General features: G+C 33.4%; 1 protein-coding gene across 4 annotated transcripts in view; it reads right to left on the bottom strand.

Annotated features, from left to right (window-relative positions):
• tcf4 (transcription factor 4) overlaps window positions 1–20000 on the bottom strand; it is a 355283-nt gene that overhangs the window by 199873 nt on the left and 135410 nt on the right. For all 4 annotated transcript variants that reach the window (XM_062031630.1, XM_062031631.1, XM_062031632.1 and 1 more), the window contains one exon: window positions 15655–15713. In XM_062031630.1, coding sequence (XP_061887614.1) covers window positions 15655–15713 — 59 coding nt within the window. The remainder of the gene's footprint in view (window positions 1–15654; window positions 15714–20000) is intronic.

The following is a 20000-nucleotide window of genomic DNA, read 5'->3' as shown; positions in this document are numbered from 1 at the left end:
CAAAATTTTTTAAGTGGGCCTTATAGTCCGGAAAATATGCCGTACATGAGCCGAATAATGAAACGTTCCCCATCTTAAACAAACATACAGCCAAAATGCAAAACTAAAAAGGTAAATCACCGCAAAACTCAAATAGTACAAATCCATTTGACTGCAGATTGAACCGGAGTCATTTGAATCTGCCAGCTGTCACCATGTGAGCTCATCTTCTCCTCTAAATGTTATTTTACTGTTTTTTCCTTCCCTTTATTACAAGGACAGAATTTCCACTAACAGCCAAGGATGAAGCCAGAGGATGTTGGACTTCAGCCCAGCATGTAAATTTATCTGCCATTTCCAAACAATTTCCATCAAGAGCCATTCAGACTGCGTGGCAGGATAATTTGACAGCGGCTCAGCGGGAAAATGGCCAGTGATGCGCTAATGTTTGATTGAGTTCATATTTTTGTCCTTTACAGTCATGGCATAAAGGCCACAGCTGCATATCATATATGAGAGGTGGTTGTAAATAAAAGACCTGAGAGTCTGTGATAAATGGTGGGATTAATGGATGAATGGACTAATGCGGATGGATGGAGAAACGGATGCTGAAATGCACAGCTACATACATAAATGGACGGATGCAAATATGTGGCTACATCAAATTATGCAAACAAATCATGAATAACAATAACAGATTAATACCGGATGCAAAGTTAATATTTTATATCCCTTCTGCTTCTGTTTGGATTTATTTTGACTATGATTTTTTTTATGTTAGTTTGGATAAAAACAGTGGTGTCTAAGTTTCTGTTAGTAAGGTCAAACCAAAACAGAATCAATGTTTCCCATAAGGAATAATATAGATCCAATTACCGTATTTTTCGTACTATAAGGCGCACTTAAATCCTTCAATTTTCTCAAAAATGGACAGTGCGCCCTACAACCCGGTGCGCCTAATGTGCGGAATAATTCTGGTTGAATGGTAAATGGGTTATACTTGTATAGCGCTTTTCTACCTTCAAGGTACTCAAAGCGCTTTGACACTATTTCCACATTCACCCATTCACACACACATTCACACACTGATGGCGGGAGCTGCCATGCAGGGCCCTAACCACGACCCATCAGGAGCAAGGGTGAAGTGTCTTCATTATAACACTTATATAAGACTTTTAAAGTCATTTTGATAGTAGACTAATATACAGTAGCTAATATAGACACTTACATCATGTGTTGTCTTCATTATAACACTTATATAAGACTTTTAAAGTTATTTTGATGGACTAATATAGCTAATATAGACACCTACATCATGTGTTGTCTTCATTATAACACTTATATAAGACTTTTAAGGTAATTTTGATAGCAGACTAACATACAGTAGCTAATATAGACACTTAATCATGTATTGTCTTCATCATAACACTAATATAAGACTTTTAAAGTAATTTTGATAGTAGGCTAATATAGCTAAAATAGACACATCATGTGTTGCCTTCATATAACACTTATATTGTATAAGACTTTTGAAGTGGTTTTGATAGTAGGCTAATATAGCTAATATAGACACTTAAATCATGTATTGTCTTCATTATAACACTTATATAAGACTTTTAAAGTTATTTTGATAGTAGGCTAATATAGCTAATATAAACACTTAATCTTGTATTGTCTTCATTATAACACTTATATAAGACTTTTAAAGTCATTTTGATAGTAGGCTAATATAGCTAATATAGACACTTAATCATGTATTGTCTTCATTATAACACTTATATAAGACTTTTAAAGTCATTTTGATAGTAGGCTAATATAGACACTTACATCATGTGTTGTCTTCATTATAACACTTATATAAGACTTTTAAAGTAATGTTGATAGACTAATATAGCTAATATAGACACCTACATCATGTGTTGACTTCATTATAACACTTATATAAGACTTTTAAGGTCATTTTGATAGTAGACTAATATACAGTAGCTAATATAGACACTTAATCATGTATTGTCTTCATCATAACACTAATATAAGACTTTTAAAGTAATTTTGATAGTAGGCTAATATAGCTAAAATAGACACTTACATCATGTGTTGTCTTCATTATAACACTTATATAAGACTTTTAAAGTCGTTTTGATAGTAGGCTAATATAGCTAATATATACACTTAAATCATGTATTGTCTTCATTATAACACTTATATAAGACGTTTAAAGTCATTTTGATAGTAGGCTAATATAGCTAATATAGACACTTACATCATGTGTTGTCTTCATTATAACACTTATATAAGACTTTTAAAGTCATTTTGATAGTAGACTAATATACAGTAGCTAATATAGACACTTACATCATGTGTTGTCTTCATTATAACACTTATATAAGACTTTTAAAGTTATTTTGATGGACTAATATAGCTAATATAGACACCTACATCATGTGTTGTCTTCATTATAACACTTATATAAGACTTTTAAGGTAATTTTGATAGCAGACTAACATACAGTAGCTAATATAGACACTTAATCATGTATTGTCTTCATCATAACACTAATATAAGACTTTTAAAGTAATTTTGATAGTAGGCTAATATAGCTAAAATAGACACATCATGTGTTGCCTTCATATAACACTTATATTGTATAAGACTTTTGAAGTGGTTTTGATAGTAGGCTAATATAGCTAATATAGACACTTAAATCATGTATTGTCTTCATTATAACACTTATATAAGACTTTTAAAGTTATTTTGATAGTAGGCTAATATAGCTAATATAAACACTTAATCTTGTATTGTCTTCATTATAACACTTATATAAGACTTTTAAAGTCATTTTGATAGTAGGCTAATATAGCTAATATAGACACTTAATCATGTATTGTCTTCATTATAACACTTATATAAGACTTTTAAAGTCATTTTGATAGTAGGCTAATATAGACACTTACATCATGTGTTGTCTTCATTATAACACTTATATAAGACTTTTAAAGTAATGTTGATAGACTAATATAGCTAATATAGACACCTACATCATGTGTTGACTTCATTATAACACTTATATAAGACTTTTAAGGTCATTTTGATAGTAGACTAATATACAGTAGCTAATATAGACACTTAATCATGTATTGTCTTCATCATAACACTAATATAAGACTTTTAAAGTAATTTTGATAGTAGGCTAATATAGCTAAAATAGACACTTACATCATGTGTTGTCTTCATTATAACACTTATATAAGACTTTTAAAGTCGTTTTGATAGTAGGCTAATATAGCTAATATATACACTTAAATCATGTATTGTCTTCATTATAACACTTATATAAGACGTTTAAAGTCATTTTGATAGTAGGCTAATATAGCTAATATAGACACTTACATCATGTGTTGTCTTCATTATAACACTTATATAAGACTTGTAAAGTCATTTTGATAGTAGGCTAATATAGACACTTACATCATGTGTTGTCTTCATTATAACACTTATATAAGACTTTTAAAGTCATTTTGATAGTAGGCTAATATAGACACTTAATCATGTATTGTCTTCATTAGAACACTTATAAGACTTTTAAAGTCATTTTGATAGTAGGCTAATATAGACACTTACATCATGTGTTGTCTTCATTATAACACTTATATACGACTTTTAAAGTCATTTTGATAGTAGGCTAATATAGACACTTAATCATGTATTGTCTTCATTATAACACTTATATAAGACTTTTAAAGTCATTTTGATAGTAGCCTAATATAGCTAATATAGACACTTAATCATGTATTGTCTTCATTATAACACTTATATAAGACTTTTAAAGTCATTTTGATAGTAGGCTAATATAGACACTTACATCATGTGTTGTCTTCATTATAACACTTATATAAGACTTTTAAAGTCATTTTGATAGTAGGCTAATATAGACACTTAATCATGTATTGTCTTCATTATAACACTTATATAAGACTTTTAAAGTCATTTTGATAGTAGCCTAATATAGCTAATATAGACACTTAATCATGTATTGTCTTCATTATAACACTTATATAAGACTTTTAAAGTCATTTTGATAGTAGGCTAATATAGACACTTACATCATGTGTTGCCTTCATTATAACACTTATATAAGGCTTTTAAAGTCATTTTGATAGTAGACTAATATACAGTAGTTAATATAGACACTTAATCATGTATTGTCTTCATTATAACACTTATATAAGACTTTTAAAGTCATTTTGATAGTAGGCTAATACAGCTAAAATAGACACTTACATCATGTGTTGCCTTCATTATAACACTTATAAACGGCTTTTCGTTTTTTGCGGCTCCAGACAAATTTTTTTTGTCTATTTTTGGTCCAATATGGCTCTTTCAACGTTTTGGGTTGCTGACCTCTGGATTAACCTAACAAGCATTCTTCTGGCCTTAGAGAGACCGTCAACCCCCACTTCTCCTGTTTGCCCAGTAAATTACCATATTTTGCAATTATTTTCCTGTGCCCTCCCGTTCTCGTATTTTTACCATACTTTCTTGAAAAAAAAAAAAAAAAAAAAAGTCCTCTGGCAGCACAATAACAAACACTCAATAAACATGTAGCCTGTAGAGTCAAGCTTTCAAAATAAAAGCCCGCTTGTAAAACAACCTAGTTGCACAAGCAACGTGTTTTTTTTTTTTTTTGCATCGGCGAATGTGTCGTTTCCCTTCTTTTCCGAGAACGCCTCGCTATTTTCAAATGCAAATATTGACAAGTATGACCTGAGAGTAAACCCACAAAAGCACAGAAAGAACACCAGACTCTGCACACAGTGTTCCAGCCAAGACTTGGACGCAGACCCGCACGACCTTGAGGCAAGACAGGTAAATCACGTTCGCCACCGCGCTGCTTCCTTTTAATAATAAAAATGTATTAAAATGTTTAAAATTCAAGCAGCATATGTTGTGTTACTGGCTATATTATCATTGTACTTTCAAGTATAAAAGACTTGATAGCAAATGAATGCAGCAGTGACTAGAGACATCTGTACATCTCAGTTACTGAGCACTTAAATAAAACATCTAATGTCCCTCAGGGATCAATGAAGCTTCATTCAAAGCCGAAACCCGCGTGGAAAAAGGAGATATATTACATGTTCATTATGCTTTCTGACGTATTTTCATTCCACTGACTTTCACAAGGACGCACACACCTTTGATAAGCGTTGATTGATTAAAGTCGTAAAATTGGGCTCAGGCAACACGTTGGGCGACCACGGCGGAACATGGCGTGACATCAAAGGCGAACATCTGGGTATGGTCTGTAGGATTGCTATGCATTTTTTCTAATAGCTTCATATGTTCCATGGGCACTTAGAAGGACGATTACAAAAAATGGTAATTCTCTATGAAATAAACTGGAAAGACAAAGGACTCAATGAAGTTAAGAAAGTAGCATAGCAAAAAAAATATGTTTCCTCGCCCTTTAATGATGATTGACATACAGTGGTTTTCAATTAATATTATTATTTCAATGATATTTTCAATAATTTTATGCAGGGCCGGCCCGTGGCATAGGCCGTATAGGCAAATGCTAAGGGCGCCGTTCATCAGGGGGCGCCACGCCAGTGCCACAAATGTTGGAGGAAAAAAAAAAAAAAAAGTTGGTACTATTATTTCTAAATACAAAAAAATAATCCCACGTTAATTACAATGCAAAGTAAAGCCTATTTAATAGAAATATTTGTTACAACATTACGCCCCCCCTCCCATCCCCCCGCACGGTGCGCCCCCTCCCTTCCCGTATCATGACTCTTACCACATCAAAAAATCAACACAAGATGTCAAAACGGCCAAAACTGTCAGGTGCCCAGGGAAAAAAACAGAGAAAAGAAGAGGAGAAACGAGAAAAAGACAGAGGTAGCAGGTAGGTAACGTTAGCCTACATGAAATTATTTGTCTGTTACAGAATGTGATAGTAACCTGGCTTTTTAGCATTAAGCTAATGTTACATGATTCGGCAATTGCTAATCAATAAATAGCTAGTTCTGGTTTAACGTCGGGTTAATATTGTGGAGGGGGCTAAATTGTTATGTAACGTTAGGTAATTACAGTACTCCCTGGTGTACAGTAATTTGTAAGTCATTCTAGTTAATGCAATATTAAAAAGCACAAATAGAGAACTCTGTAGGATCCCCTTTTTTTGTAATATAGTTGTTAAAGTCATACTGGTTTGATATCTTGTTTTGTGCAGTGCCTTATTTATATTGTATTTTTAATTTATTTTATGCAACTTGTTGACACGTTTTATTTTGTGTTTATGTATGTAAAAAATATTGTATTTCATATATTATTTTTTAATTTTTTGTATTCATTTATTTATCCATATTTTTTTTAATCTTGTTAACTATTCTGATTGTTAATTTGCTTTCTTTAAGTAAAAAAAAAGGTCAAAGACAAAGCTATTCGGTTTCTTGTGAGTATATACACTTCACTGCCGATGTGGGGGGGCGCCACCTAAAATCTTGCCTAGGGCGCCAGATTGGTTAGGGCCGGGCCTGATTTTATGTCATGCCCCCCGTCCCGGACAGGCATTTTTTTTCTGAACCTGAACTACAGTGGAACCTCAATTTACTAACTGAATTGGTTCTTAAACAGGGTATAGAAAGTCCATATTTTAGTAAAGGTTTGTGCACTCTGAACGCAATATCAAGTGCAACACAATACTGTACGTCAGGGATATATATATATATATATATATATATATATATATATATATATATATATATATATATATATATATATATATATATATCCAAAACCCAAAACCAGTGAAGTTGGCACGTTGTGTAAATCGTAAATAAAAACTAGAGATGTCCGATAATGGCTTTTTGCTGATATCCGATATTCCGATATTGTCCAACTCTTAATTACAGATTCCGATATCAACCGATACCGATATATACAGTCGTGGAATTAACACATTATTATGCCTAGTTTTGTTGTGATGCCCCGCTGGATGCATTAAACAATGTAACAAGGTTTTCCAAAATAAATCAACTCAAGTTATGGAAAAAAAATGCCAACATGGCACTGCCATATTTATTATTGAAGTCAAAAAGTGCATTATTTTTTTTAACATGCCTCAAAACAGCAGCTTGGAATTTGGGACATGCTCTCCCTGAGAGAGCATGAGGAGGTTGAGGTGGGCGGGGTTGGGGGGCGGGGGGAAGGGGGGGGGGTGAGGTGGGTGTATATTGTAGCGTTCCGGAAGAGTTAGTGCTGCAAGGGGTTCTGGGTATTTGTTCTGTTGTGTTTATGTTGTGTTACGGTGCGGATGTTCTCCCGAAATGTGTTTGTCATTCTTGTTTGGTGTGGGTTCACAGTGTGGCGCATATTTGTAACAGTGTTAAAGTTGTTTATACGGTCACCCTCAGTGTGACCTGTATGGCTGTTGACCAAGTATGCTTTGCATTCACTTGTGTGTGTGTGAAAAGCTGTAAATATTATGTGATTGGGCCGGCACACAAAGGCAGTGCCTTTAAGGTTTATTGGCGCTCTGTACTTCTCCCTACGTCCGTGTACACAGCGGTGTTTTAAAAAGTCATACATTTTACTTTTTTAAACCGATACCGATAATTTTGAAACCGATACTGATAATTTCCGATATTACATTTTAAAGCATTTATCGGACATCCCTAATAAAAACAGAATATAATGATTTGCAAATCTTTTTCAATCCAATCCAATCCAATCCACTTTATTTATATATCACATTTAAACAACACAAATGTTTCCAAAGTGCTGCACAACAATATTAAAAACAATATTCAAATATTATCCTTAGCTCCACCAATGACTGAATACAAACTTGAAATAAAACAAAAAGCATGCACGACTTGTTCAAAAAGGTTAAAAGATAAAAACGGTTTTACCTTTGCTAAAAGACAAAGATGATAGAAACACAATTTTAAAAACGCCATTGACTTGTCAAGTTTAAAATCGCTGTCTATAGTGACGCCAAGGCTGGTGACTTTGGGACGCACATAATTGTGCAATGGTCCCAAGTCAGTGAGGGCCGGACCAAAAACTAAAACTTCCGTTTTTACCATATTCATTATTTAAAAAATTCTGGACTAACCAAGCCTTGACGTGGCATAGACAGTTGAGAACCTATATTCAATTGAATAGACTGAAAAGACAAGATGCTTAAAGTTCAAACTGAGAAACTTAATTTTTTGGCAAATATTAGCTCATTTGGAATTTGATGCCTGCAACATGTTTCAAAAAAGCTGGCACAAGTGGCAAAAAAGACTGAGAAAGTTGAGGAATGCTCATCAAACACTTATTTGGAACATCCTACAGGTGAACAGGCTAATTGGGAACAGGTGGGTGCCATGATTGGGTATAAAAGCAGCTTCCATGAAATGCTCAGTCATTCACAAACAAGGACGGGGCGAGGGTCGCCACTTTGTCAACAAATGCGTGAGCAAATTGTCCAACAGTTTAAGAACAACATTTCTCAACCAGCTATTGCAAGGAATTTAGGGATTTCACCATCTACATTCCGTAATATCATCAAAAATGGGTCTCCTCAGTTCCAAAAAGTTTACTGAGTGTTAAAAGGAAAGGCCATGTGACACAGTGGTAAAAATGCCCCCGTGCCAACTTGTTTGCAAAGTGTTGCTGCCGTTAAATTCTAAGTTAATGATTATTTGCAAAAAAATTCAACTGAATATAGGTTGAAAAGGATTTACAAATCATTGTATTCTGTTTTTATTTACACAATGTCCCAACTTCACTGGTACATACATATATATATATATACACACTACCGTTCAAAAGTTTGGGGTCACCCAAACAATTTTGTGGAATAGCCTTCATTTGTAAGAACAAGAATAGACTGTCGAATTTCAGATGAAAGTTCTCTTTTTCTGGCCATTTTGAGCGTTTAATTGACCCCACAAATGTGATGCTCCAGAAACTCAATCTGCTCAAAGGAAGGTCAGTTTTGTAGCTTCTGTAACGAGCTAAACTGTTTTCAGATGTGTGAACATGATTGCACAAGGGTTTTCTAATCATCAATTAGCCTTCTGAGCCAATGAGCAAACACATTGTACCATTAGAACACTGGAGTGATAGTTGCTGGAAATGGGCCTCTATGCACCTATGTAGATATTGCACCAAAAACCAGACATTTGCAGCTAGAATAGTCATTTACCACATTAGCAATGTATAGAGTGTATTTCTTTAAAGTTAAGACTAGTTTCAAGTTATCTTCATTGAAAAGTACAGTGCTTTTCCTTCAAAAATAAGGACATTTCAATGTGACCCCAAACTTTTGAACGGTAGTGTATGTATATATATATATATATCCTTCCTGGTGCAGATGGCTCCTGTGATAGTGTTTACCTACATGTCTCCTCTGTACTCAGCCTTGCAATCATTTGTCCATATAGTTGCGTATGTGTGAGCACTTTGCGTTGCAAAATGTCCTTATTTTTCAATGAAGATAACTTTAAACTAGTCTTGACTTTAAAGAAGTACGCTCTATACATTGCTAATGTGGTAAATGACTATTCTAGCTGCAAATGTCTGGTTTTTGGTGCAATATCTACATAGGTGTATAGAGGCCCATTTCCAGCAACTATCACTCCAGTGTTCTAATGGTACAATGTGTTTGCTCATTGGCTCAGAAGGCTAATTGATGATTAGAAAACCCTTGTGCAATCATGTTCACACATCTGAAAACAGTTTAGCTCGTTACAGAAGCTACAAAACTGACCTTCCTTTGAGCAGATTGAGTTTCTGGAGCATCACATTTGTGGGGTCAATTAAACGCTCAAAATGGCCAGAAAAAGAGAACTTTTATCTGAAACAGCAGGTTCCGGCTGTGCCAAACACTAAATATATCCACAAAGTCAAATACACACAAGGCAACAAAAAAAGTATCCCACACCTCTCTTCTCAGACGTGGACATCCACATCAACAATATCCTTTGCCCGAGCAACTGGACAGGATATATTTAAAAAAAATTAAAAAAAACAAAAAAATAAGAATGAACATGATACGTCCCGAGGGCCGTAGTTTGGGGTCCCCTGCTGTATATCAAATACACATAACAAGGGACGGATCATTTAATAACAATGTCAAAATAACTAGCTGAACTGTCCCTCCTACTATATGCAGCAGCCCGGCCGACACACACACACACACACACACACACACACACACACACACACACACACACACACACACACACACACACACACACACACACACACACACACACACACACACACACACACACACACACACACACACACACACACACACACACACACACACACACACACACACACACACGCACCCACGCACTGTTTGAAATTACAAAACTGATGTGTACAAACCACTCATTAAACATTTTTTTTAAAAAGTTTTTAGTTTCTCTGTAGGCATAAAACACACACACATCCTATTTTGGACCTAAGCGTCTTTTTTCTTCTTCTTTTTTTCTGGCCACTGCCGCTTCTCCACTTTTCTTTTCATTGACTGTCCTCTGTCAGGCCTGCACTTCTTCTGTTGAGCAGTGTGAGTACCACTGCCAGTCTGCCATCTAGCTGGAGGCGTGTGGACACTAGAACCCACTATTTGAGATTGAAGAAGTATTGTAAAAAGTAGTTTACATATATATATATATATATATATATATATATATATATATATATATATATATATATATAAAAAAGAAGAAAAAAAGAAAAAACATTAGACATCATTAATGGAATATTTTCATAACTAGAGCATAAAATAATTTTAACACTATGAGAGCACTGTAGATATTACATAACACCCACTAAGTCACCTTTACACTCATAAGACCCATCTTTTTGATTTGGCTTTTACCTGATATTAATCATCATATTGAAGTCATTTGTATTTTACTTTTTATCCCATTAGATATTATTTAGTTTTATTATTATTATTATTATTATTTATTTTTTTTGTTCTGTTAATCTTCATATGTCTTACTTGTATTCTATTCATAAGTCCCACCTTTTTGATTTGGCTTTTACCTGATATTAATTATTTTATTGAAGTCATTTGTATTTTACTTTTTATCCTATTAGATTTTATTTAGTTCTATTCTTTTTTTTTCCTTTCTTTTTTTTTCTTTCTATTAATCTTCATATGTCTTACTTGTATTTTATTCATAAGCCCCACCTTTTTAATTTGGCTTTTACCTGATATTAATTATTTTATTGAAGTCATTTGTATTTTACTTTTTATCCTATTAGATTTTATTTAGTTCTATTCTTTTTTTTTCCTTTCTTTTTTTCCTCTTTCTATTAATCTTCATATGTCTTACTTGTATTTTATTCATAAGCCCCATCTTTTTTGATTTGGCTTTTACCTGATATTAATTATTTTATTGAAGTAATTTCTATTTTACTTTTTATCCTATTACACTTTATTTAGTTCTATTTATTTATTATTTATTTACTGTATATTAATTTTTATTTTTTCTATTATTCTTCATATGTCTTACTTGTATTTTATTCATAAGACCCACCTTTTTGATTTGGCTTTTGCCAGATATTAATTATTTTATTGAAGTATTTTGTATTTTACTTTTTATCCTATTAGATTTTATGTAGTTCTATTTATTTATTATTTATTTACTGTATGTTCATTTTTTTTAAATTAATCTTCATGTGTCTTATTTTTACCTTTTAATATTAATTATTTTATTGAAGTAATTTGTATTTTACTCTTTATACTAGTAGATTTTAATTTGTTCTATTTATTTATTATTTATTTACTGTATGTTCATTTTTTAAATATATTTTTTTAAATTTATCTTCATATGTCTTACTTGTATTTTATTCAAAAGACCCAACTTTTTGATTTGGCTTTTACCTGATATTAATTATTGTGTTTTGTATTTTGTATTTTACTTTTTATCCTATTAGATTTTATGTAGTTCTATTTATTTATTATTTATTTACTGTATGTTCATTTTTTTTATATATATATTTTTTTTAATTAATCTTCATACGTCTTATTTTTACCTTTTAATATTAATTATTTTATTGAAGTAATTTGTATTTTACTCTTTATACTAGTAGATTTTATTTTGTTGTATTTATTTATTATTTATTTACTGTATGTTCATTTTTTAAATATATTTTTTTAAATTCATCTTCATATGTCTTACTTGTATTTTATTCAGAAGACCTAACTTTTTGATTTGGCTTTTACCAGATATTAATTATTGTATTGAAGTAATTTGTATTTTACTCTTTATCCTATTATATTTTATTTAGTTCTATTTATTTATTGTATATTTAATATATATATATATATATATATATATATATATATATATATATATATATATATATATATATATATATATTTTTTTTTTTTTTCTATTAATCTTCATATGTCTTACTTGTATTTTATTCTTTATCTCTACTCATGGCAAGTTTTAGCATTTTTCTTTTCCAACGTTCCTCATATGAGCCATCTGCCTCAGGGGTTATCGGCCGTGCTTTTGTGTGTCAGCGTCCTGGTGGCCATGGTCTGATGACCTCCTGGTGCAGATGGCTCCTATGATAGTGTTTACTTACATGTATCCTCTGTACTCAGCCTTGCAATCATGTGTCCATGTACAGTTTGTAGTTGCATATGTGTGAGCACTTTGCGTTGCATTTCTTTTATGTATAAAAAGCGCTTTGTAAATAAAGTTTGATTGATTGATTGATTGATACAAGCTGGACTGAATGCTGTCTATGATACCAAACAGCACACTGTGATTGATTTGCTCACATCTACTAGCCGATACAACGCTTCATTTAGCTATTTCTATGCTTGAAAATGCGTAATTTAGGCCACAAATATGTAGAACATGCTTTAAAAAAACAAATAACTATAGAGTGAAGCTGCAGTCTCCATGACTGTTCTGACGTACAGGAAGTGTGTAAGAAACGCGTGACATCATAATGATGTCATCACTTTTTGCTGCAGAAATTTGCATGAATAAAATGATTGATAATGGCATAAAATGTAGAACAGTAAAACATTTAAAGTACTTGATATTTTTTGCTTGTTTGTCTGTTGGATTTTCCTGTCTGAACTTTTGATGTTTTTTTTTGTGTGTGTGTGTGTGTGTGTGTGTGTGTGTGTGTGTGTGTGTGTGTGTGTGTGTGTGTGTGTGTGTGTGTGTGAGAGAGAGAGATAAATGTGTGTTAATTGCTGTGCTTTGTGTCTTGTTAGCCATTCTTCCTAGATTGTTGTAGCCCTCTTGTGTAGTGCCATTAATTCTTTGTGATCCTGCTGTTCCAACTTTTATGATTTGTCTTTGTCCCTGACTTTTAGATTGTGTACTTGTGCCGACTACACACTTTGACTGTTCATCTTTCGAGGTTAAACTGCAATCGTGAGTGGTATCCCGACACACGTTTGCCGCTTTTGCGTCAAAACCCATTTCCGGGGCCGTATAAAAGACCAGTTTTTTGTATAAATAAAATAAATGTAAGAAAAATCCACTCCCAAGTGGGCCAGACTGGTAAAATCACGGCACGATAACTTAAAGATAAAGACAACTTCAGATTGTTTTCTTTGTTTAAAAATAGAACAAGCACATTCTGAAAATGTACACATCATAATGTTTTGTTTTTTTCTTTACACTTACATGTTGCGGTTAAGTGTATTCCTACACATGTTTAGGGCTGCAACTAACGATTAATTTGCTAATCGATTAATCTGTCGATTATTACTTTGATTAATCGATTAATAATCGGATAAAAGAAACAAACTACATTTCTATCCTTTCCAGTATTGTATTGAAAAAAAACAGCATACTGGCACCATACTTATTTTGATTACTGTTTCTCAGCTGTTTGTACATGTTGCAGTTTATAAATAAATGTTTATAAAAAAATAAAAAAATAAATAAAACATAAATTTTTTTAAATAAAAATAAAAAATAAAATAAAAAATAAAATAAAAAATAAATAAAATAAATAAAATAAATAAAATAAATAAAATAAATAAAATAAATAAAATAAATAAAATAAATCAATTGCCTCTGCGCATGCGCATAGCGTAGATCCAACGAATCGATGACTAAATTAATCGCCAACTATTTTTATAATCGATTTTAATCGATTAGTTGTTGCAGCCCTACACACGTTTGCCGCTTTTGCGTCAAAACCCATTTCCGGGGCCGTATAAAAGACCAGTTTTTTGTATAAATAAAATAAATGTAAAAAAATCCACTCCCAAGTGGGCCACACTGGTAAAATCACGGCACGGTAACTTAAAGATAAAGACAACTTCAGATTGTTTTATTTGTTTAAATATAGAACAAGCAAATTCTGAAAATGTACAAATCACAATATTTTTTTTTTTTTTACACTTACAGGTTGTGGTTAAGCGTATTCCTACACATATTTGCCACTTTTGCGTCAAAACCCATTCCGGGGCCGTATAAAAGACCAGTTTTTTGTATAAATAAAATAAATGTAAGAAAAATCCACTCCCAAGTGGGCCAGACTGGTAAAATCACGACACGATAACTTAAAGATAAAGACAACTTCAGATTGTTTTCTTTGTTTAAAAATAGAACAAACACATTCTGAAAATGTACAAATCATAATGTTGTTGTTGTTTTTTTACACTTACATGTTGCAGTTAATAGTATTCCTACACGTTTGCCGCTTTTGCGTCAAAACCCATCCTGGGTACGTATAAAAGACCAGTTTTTTTATATAAATAAAATAAATTTTATTATATGGGAAGTAAAAATCATTATCTCTGGTTTGCATCCATTTGGCGTTAGAGTCCCTCACTTACTGTATAAGGCAAAATACTATATACAGTATGTTTCCATATAGACCAGGGGTGTCATACTCATTTTAGATCGGGGGAGGGGCACATGGAGAAAAATCCACTCCCAAGTGGGGCCGGACTGGTAAAATCACGGCACGATCACTTAAAAAGAAAGACAACTTCAGATGGTTTTCTTTGTTTAAAAATAGAACAAAAACATTCTGAAAATGTACAAATCATAATGTTCCATCCATCCATTTTCTACCGCTTGTCCCTTTTGGGGTCGCGGGGGGTGCTGGAGCCTATCTCAGCTGCATTCGGGCGGAAGGCGGAGTACACCCTGGACAAGTCGCAACCTCATCACAGGGCAAATCATAATGTTGTTGGGCTATTTTTTTTACACTTACATGTTGCGGTTAATAGTATTCTATCTTTATTTGTCGTTATTTATACTTTCTGAATAAATTATGTGATAATGTTCATCAGTCAACTCACTGGTGTTAATTTTTAATCTATCAAGATTAAAAAAATAATATCAAAATCAAAAATTACAGGATGTTACTTACGTAGTTTGATCATTTTCCTCGACTGGTGCACTAACATCATGTGGTTTATTTTTTTTACATATGTACTATAATCTACAAAGATACAAAGAATTGCTATTGCGACATCTAGTGGACACATTTAGAACAGCAGTTTCTTCCGTTCAAAAATTTCCGCTCATTCTTATACTTAGCAAACTCATCCGCGGGACTGGATAAAACCAGATCAGGCCCGCGGGCCGTACGTTTGACATCCCTGATATAGACTATTACATCAAACAAATGACAAACAATGTCTCTTTGGAGATCACTGACCTGGTGGCAGTGTTGGTTGGACTCTCTGCCGTATGAGTATGAACTCCTTTCTGTTTTACCTGAAAAAACAAAGCATACAGTAAGCCAAGACAATAGCAATTTGGAGTAGAGATGTCCGATAATATCGAACTGCCGATATTATCGGCCGATAAATGCTTTAAAATGTAATATCGGTTTCAAAAAGTTAAATTTATGACTTTTTAAAACGCCGCTGTGTACACGGACGTAGGGAGAAGTGCAGAGCGCCAATAACCTTAAAGGCACTGCCTTTGTGTGCGGGCCCAATCACATAATATCTACGGCTTTTCACACACACAAGTGAATGCAAGGCATACTTGGTCAACAGCCATACAGGTCACACTGAGGGTGGCCGTATAAACAACTTTAACACAAATATGCGCCACACTGTGAACCCACACCAAACAAGAATGACAAACACATTTCGGGAGAACATCCGCACCGTAACACAACATAAACACAACAGAACAAATACCCGGAACCCCTTGCAGCACTAACTCTTCCGGGACGCTACAATATACACCCCCCGCTACCCCCCACCCCCCAACAACGCCCACCTCAACCTCCTCATGCTCTCTCAGGGAGAGCATGTCCCAAATTCCAAGCTGCTGTTTTGAGGCGTGTTAAAAAAAAAATAATGCACTTTGTGACTTCAATAATAAATATGGCAGTGCCATGTTGGCATTTTTTTCCATAACTTGAGTTGATTATTTTGGAAAACCTTGTTACATTGTTTAATGCATCCAGCGGGGCATCACAACAAAATTAGGCAAAATAATGTGTTGATTCCACGACTGTATATAACGGAATCAGTAATTAAGAGTTGGACAATATCGGAATATCGGCAAAAAAGCCATTATGGGACATCTCTAATTTGGAGTAAACAAAATACATACACTACCGTTCAAAAGTTTGGGGCCACATTGAAATGTCCTTATTTTTGAAGGAAAAGCACTGTACTTTTCAATGAAGATAACTTTAAACTAGTCTTAACTTTAAAGAAATACACTCTATACATTGCTAATGTGGTAAATGACTATTCTAGCTGCAAATGTCTGCTTTTTGGTGCAATATCTACATAGGTGTATAGAGGCCCATTTCCAGCAACTATCACTCCAGTGTTCTAATGGTACAATGTGTTTGCTCATTGGCTCAGAAGGCTAATTGATGAGTAGAAAACCCTTGTGCAATCATGTTCACACATCTGAAAACAGTTTAGCTCGTTACAGAAGCTACAAAACTGACCTTCCTTTGAGCAGATTGAGTTTCTGGAGCATCACATTTGTGGGGTCAATTAAACGCTCAAAATGGCCAGAAAAAGAGAACTTTCATCTGAAACTCGACAGTCTATTCTTGTTCTTAGAAATGAAGGCTATTCCACAAAATTGTTTGGGTGACCCCAAACTTTTGAGCTGTAGTGTATATACACAATATATATATATATATATACACAATATATATATATATATATATATATATATATATATATATATATATATATATATATATATATATATATATATATATATATATATATATATATATATATATATATATATATATATATATATATATATATATATATATATATATATATCACACGTACATACACACACACACATATATACATACATATAAATAAAATAAATAAATAAATAAATAAAATAAATAAACAGCCAATCTCCTTTGTCTGTCTTAACATGATGTGTTGACAAACATAATCCATGTATTTTTGGGCACTCGGGGACACTGTATATCAATAAGGTAAACAAAAAAAGGTTAAAAATGTACAATTAATGCAATCCATGTGTTTATTCACATGAAATCACATAATTTACAGAAATATAGGTATAGAGCTTAAAATAATTGTTCTCCATATTGTCAACTATTGCAAATATAGTCATAAATAATAGCCTTTGTGTTAATTATTTATGTACAGTAGCTGTGCAACGTGTCGACCTCCATCTGACAAGACATATTGTGGACATAAAAGTCATCCCACAACCAGCGTTTCCCCGTGCAGGTAAAACATGTTCGGTTCAAAGCGAAGATCAAAGCTCTTTAAAATGCCGGCCAAGCGCTGATCAGACGCAGCGGGGCGGTGAAGCATCATTGGCAGGTATAGGCCGCCGCCATTTTACCACACAACCTGCGTGTTTCTGGGAAAACAGTGTCGTCTGATGAATTAGGGAACACGCCGCCACCGCCGCGGTCTGTAGACACAAAAAGCTCATTTCCCCCACAAGGCGTTCATCCTCTCCGTCAAGCTGTGGGACCACTTTTTTTTTTTTTTTAGCACACAGACCTTTTTTTTTTGGGATAAAGCCTTAAATCTTCAGAAAGTCTAAATATCAAACCGCAGCTAGTGTGTAATTAGATTCTGCGGTCGGCGCAGCCATACACGAGATGAAATGAAGGGGCTTTATGGCGAGCGTGTGTGCAGCGGGGAAAATGAAGCGCGTACGTGGTGAAGGGTTTGAATCAGGCGTGTATAGACGCCGCTGAATGCACGCCAACATGGTAGTCGATGCAGAAGAGGTTGATAATTACAGGCGTACAAAGTGGGAATGTGGTCGACGGCGTGCATGTGTGTGTGTGTGTGTGTGCACGGGTGTTGTTGATGCAGGGGCCTCGGCTTCAGCTACGACTGATGCCAGCTGGGACGGGTTTGGCACATATACAATGACTCCCACACTACAGCATGCGCGCATATACCAGATACTGACAATCACCGCCACACAGACACTCGCATGTAAATGCATGGATGCACACTACATGTAAACGTTACTTTCTCCTTTTTTATATGCCGCCGAAATATATCCGCATGTGTTTTAAAATGTCAATTCAGGACCACACACACACACAAGCACACGGATCTGTTTCGATGGAATTACACACACCTCTAAATGCCAGATTACAGGACCGTTTAAGTACATAAACAACATATCAGTTCTGCAAAGATGCTAACAAAGACATGTAATCCACACCACAAGCTGTAATTTAAATACATTGGGTAAAGTTAATTCAAATCAAAAATAAAAATGTCAATAAAATGCATTGAATTACAGTTTTTTTTCCATTTGCTTACATACAATTTTACTAACTGTGTTTTAGGGTTAGGGTTAGGGTTTCCAAACACAACATTCAATTTTCTTAATTCCTAGATGATTTGCAAAATGACACACTTCGGTCAAAACGTATGCCCATTCATCAAAATAAAGCAAGCATTTGTAAAAATTTAGTGTGTAAGTAATTGGAAAAAACTGTAAAGAAGGACCGTTCAAGTGCATAAACGATCACAACATGTAATTTCTGCAAAGATGCTAACAAAGACATGTAATCCACATCACAAGATGTAATTTAAATACATTGGGTAAAGTTAATTTAAATCAAAAATAAGAATTTCAATAAATTGCATTGAATTATAGTTTTTTCCATTTTTACACACAATTTTACTAACTGTGTCTTTTTTTTCCCAAAAGGATTTACACACTTTTCCAAACACAACATTAAATGTTCTTAATTCCTAGATTATTTGCAAAATGACACACTTCGGTCGAAACATATGCCCATTCATCAAAATAAAGCAAGCATTTGTCAAATGTAGTTTGTAAGCAATTGGAAAAAAAACTGTAAAGAAGGACCGTTCATGTGCATAAACAATCACAACATAACATTTCTGCAAAGACGCTAACAAAGACATGTAATCCACATCACAAGCTGTAATTTAAATACATTGGGTAAAAGTTAATTCAAATAAAAAATAAGAACTTAAATAAATTGCATTGAACTAGTTTGTTTTTACAATCTGAAATTGAATGAAATATTTTTATTTTTTTTGCAGAAAGCTATCCATGTAATTATGACATTTGTTATGTAAATACTGTAAAAACGGCCTCACATTTTGTATTAAAACTAGGGCTGTCAAAAATAACGATTTAACTCATGTGATTAATTAAAGCAAATTAACACATTCATTATGTATATATACACTTATTTTATTTTTTTAAATTTTCATAACATGGTCACTACTGCCAAGTTTCTCATGTTATATTCTTGTTTTTTACCATTATATTTGTATTCTTATTGTTGATTTTTATTTTTTTGTTATTGCTATATTCTCTATTTTATTTCCATTTATACCTCCGTTATTTACTTTTTAAATTCCATCTCAATTCTGTACACTGCTGCTGGAATTTAAATTTTCCTGAGGGAACTCTCTTGAAGGAATCAATAAAGTACTATCTATCTATCTATCTATCTATCTATCTATCTTAAGCACACACTATATTTTGAATGCACATGAAAGGCTGTCAAAATAAGTGAGG

The sequence above is a fragment of the Entelurus aequoreus genome, linkage group LG21 (genome assembly GCF_033978785.1).
Source record: "Entelurus aequoreus isolate RoL-2023_Sb linkage group LG21, RoL_Eaeq_v1.1, whole genome shotgun sequence".
Classification (NCBI taxonomy): domain Eukaryota; kingdom Metazoa; phylum Chordata; class Actinopteri; order Syngnathiformes; family Syngnathidae; genus Entelurus; species Entelurus aequoreus.
Note: the sequence above shows the minus strand (reverse complement) of the source record. Positions and strands in the feature narration are given on the sequence as shown.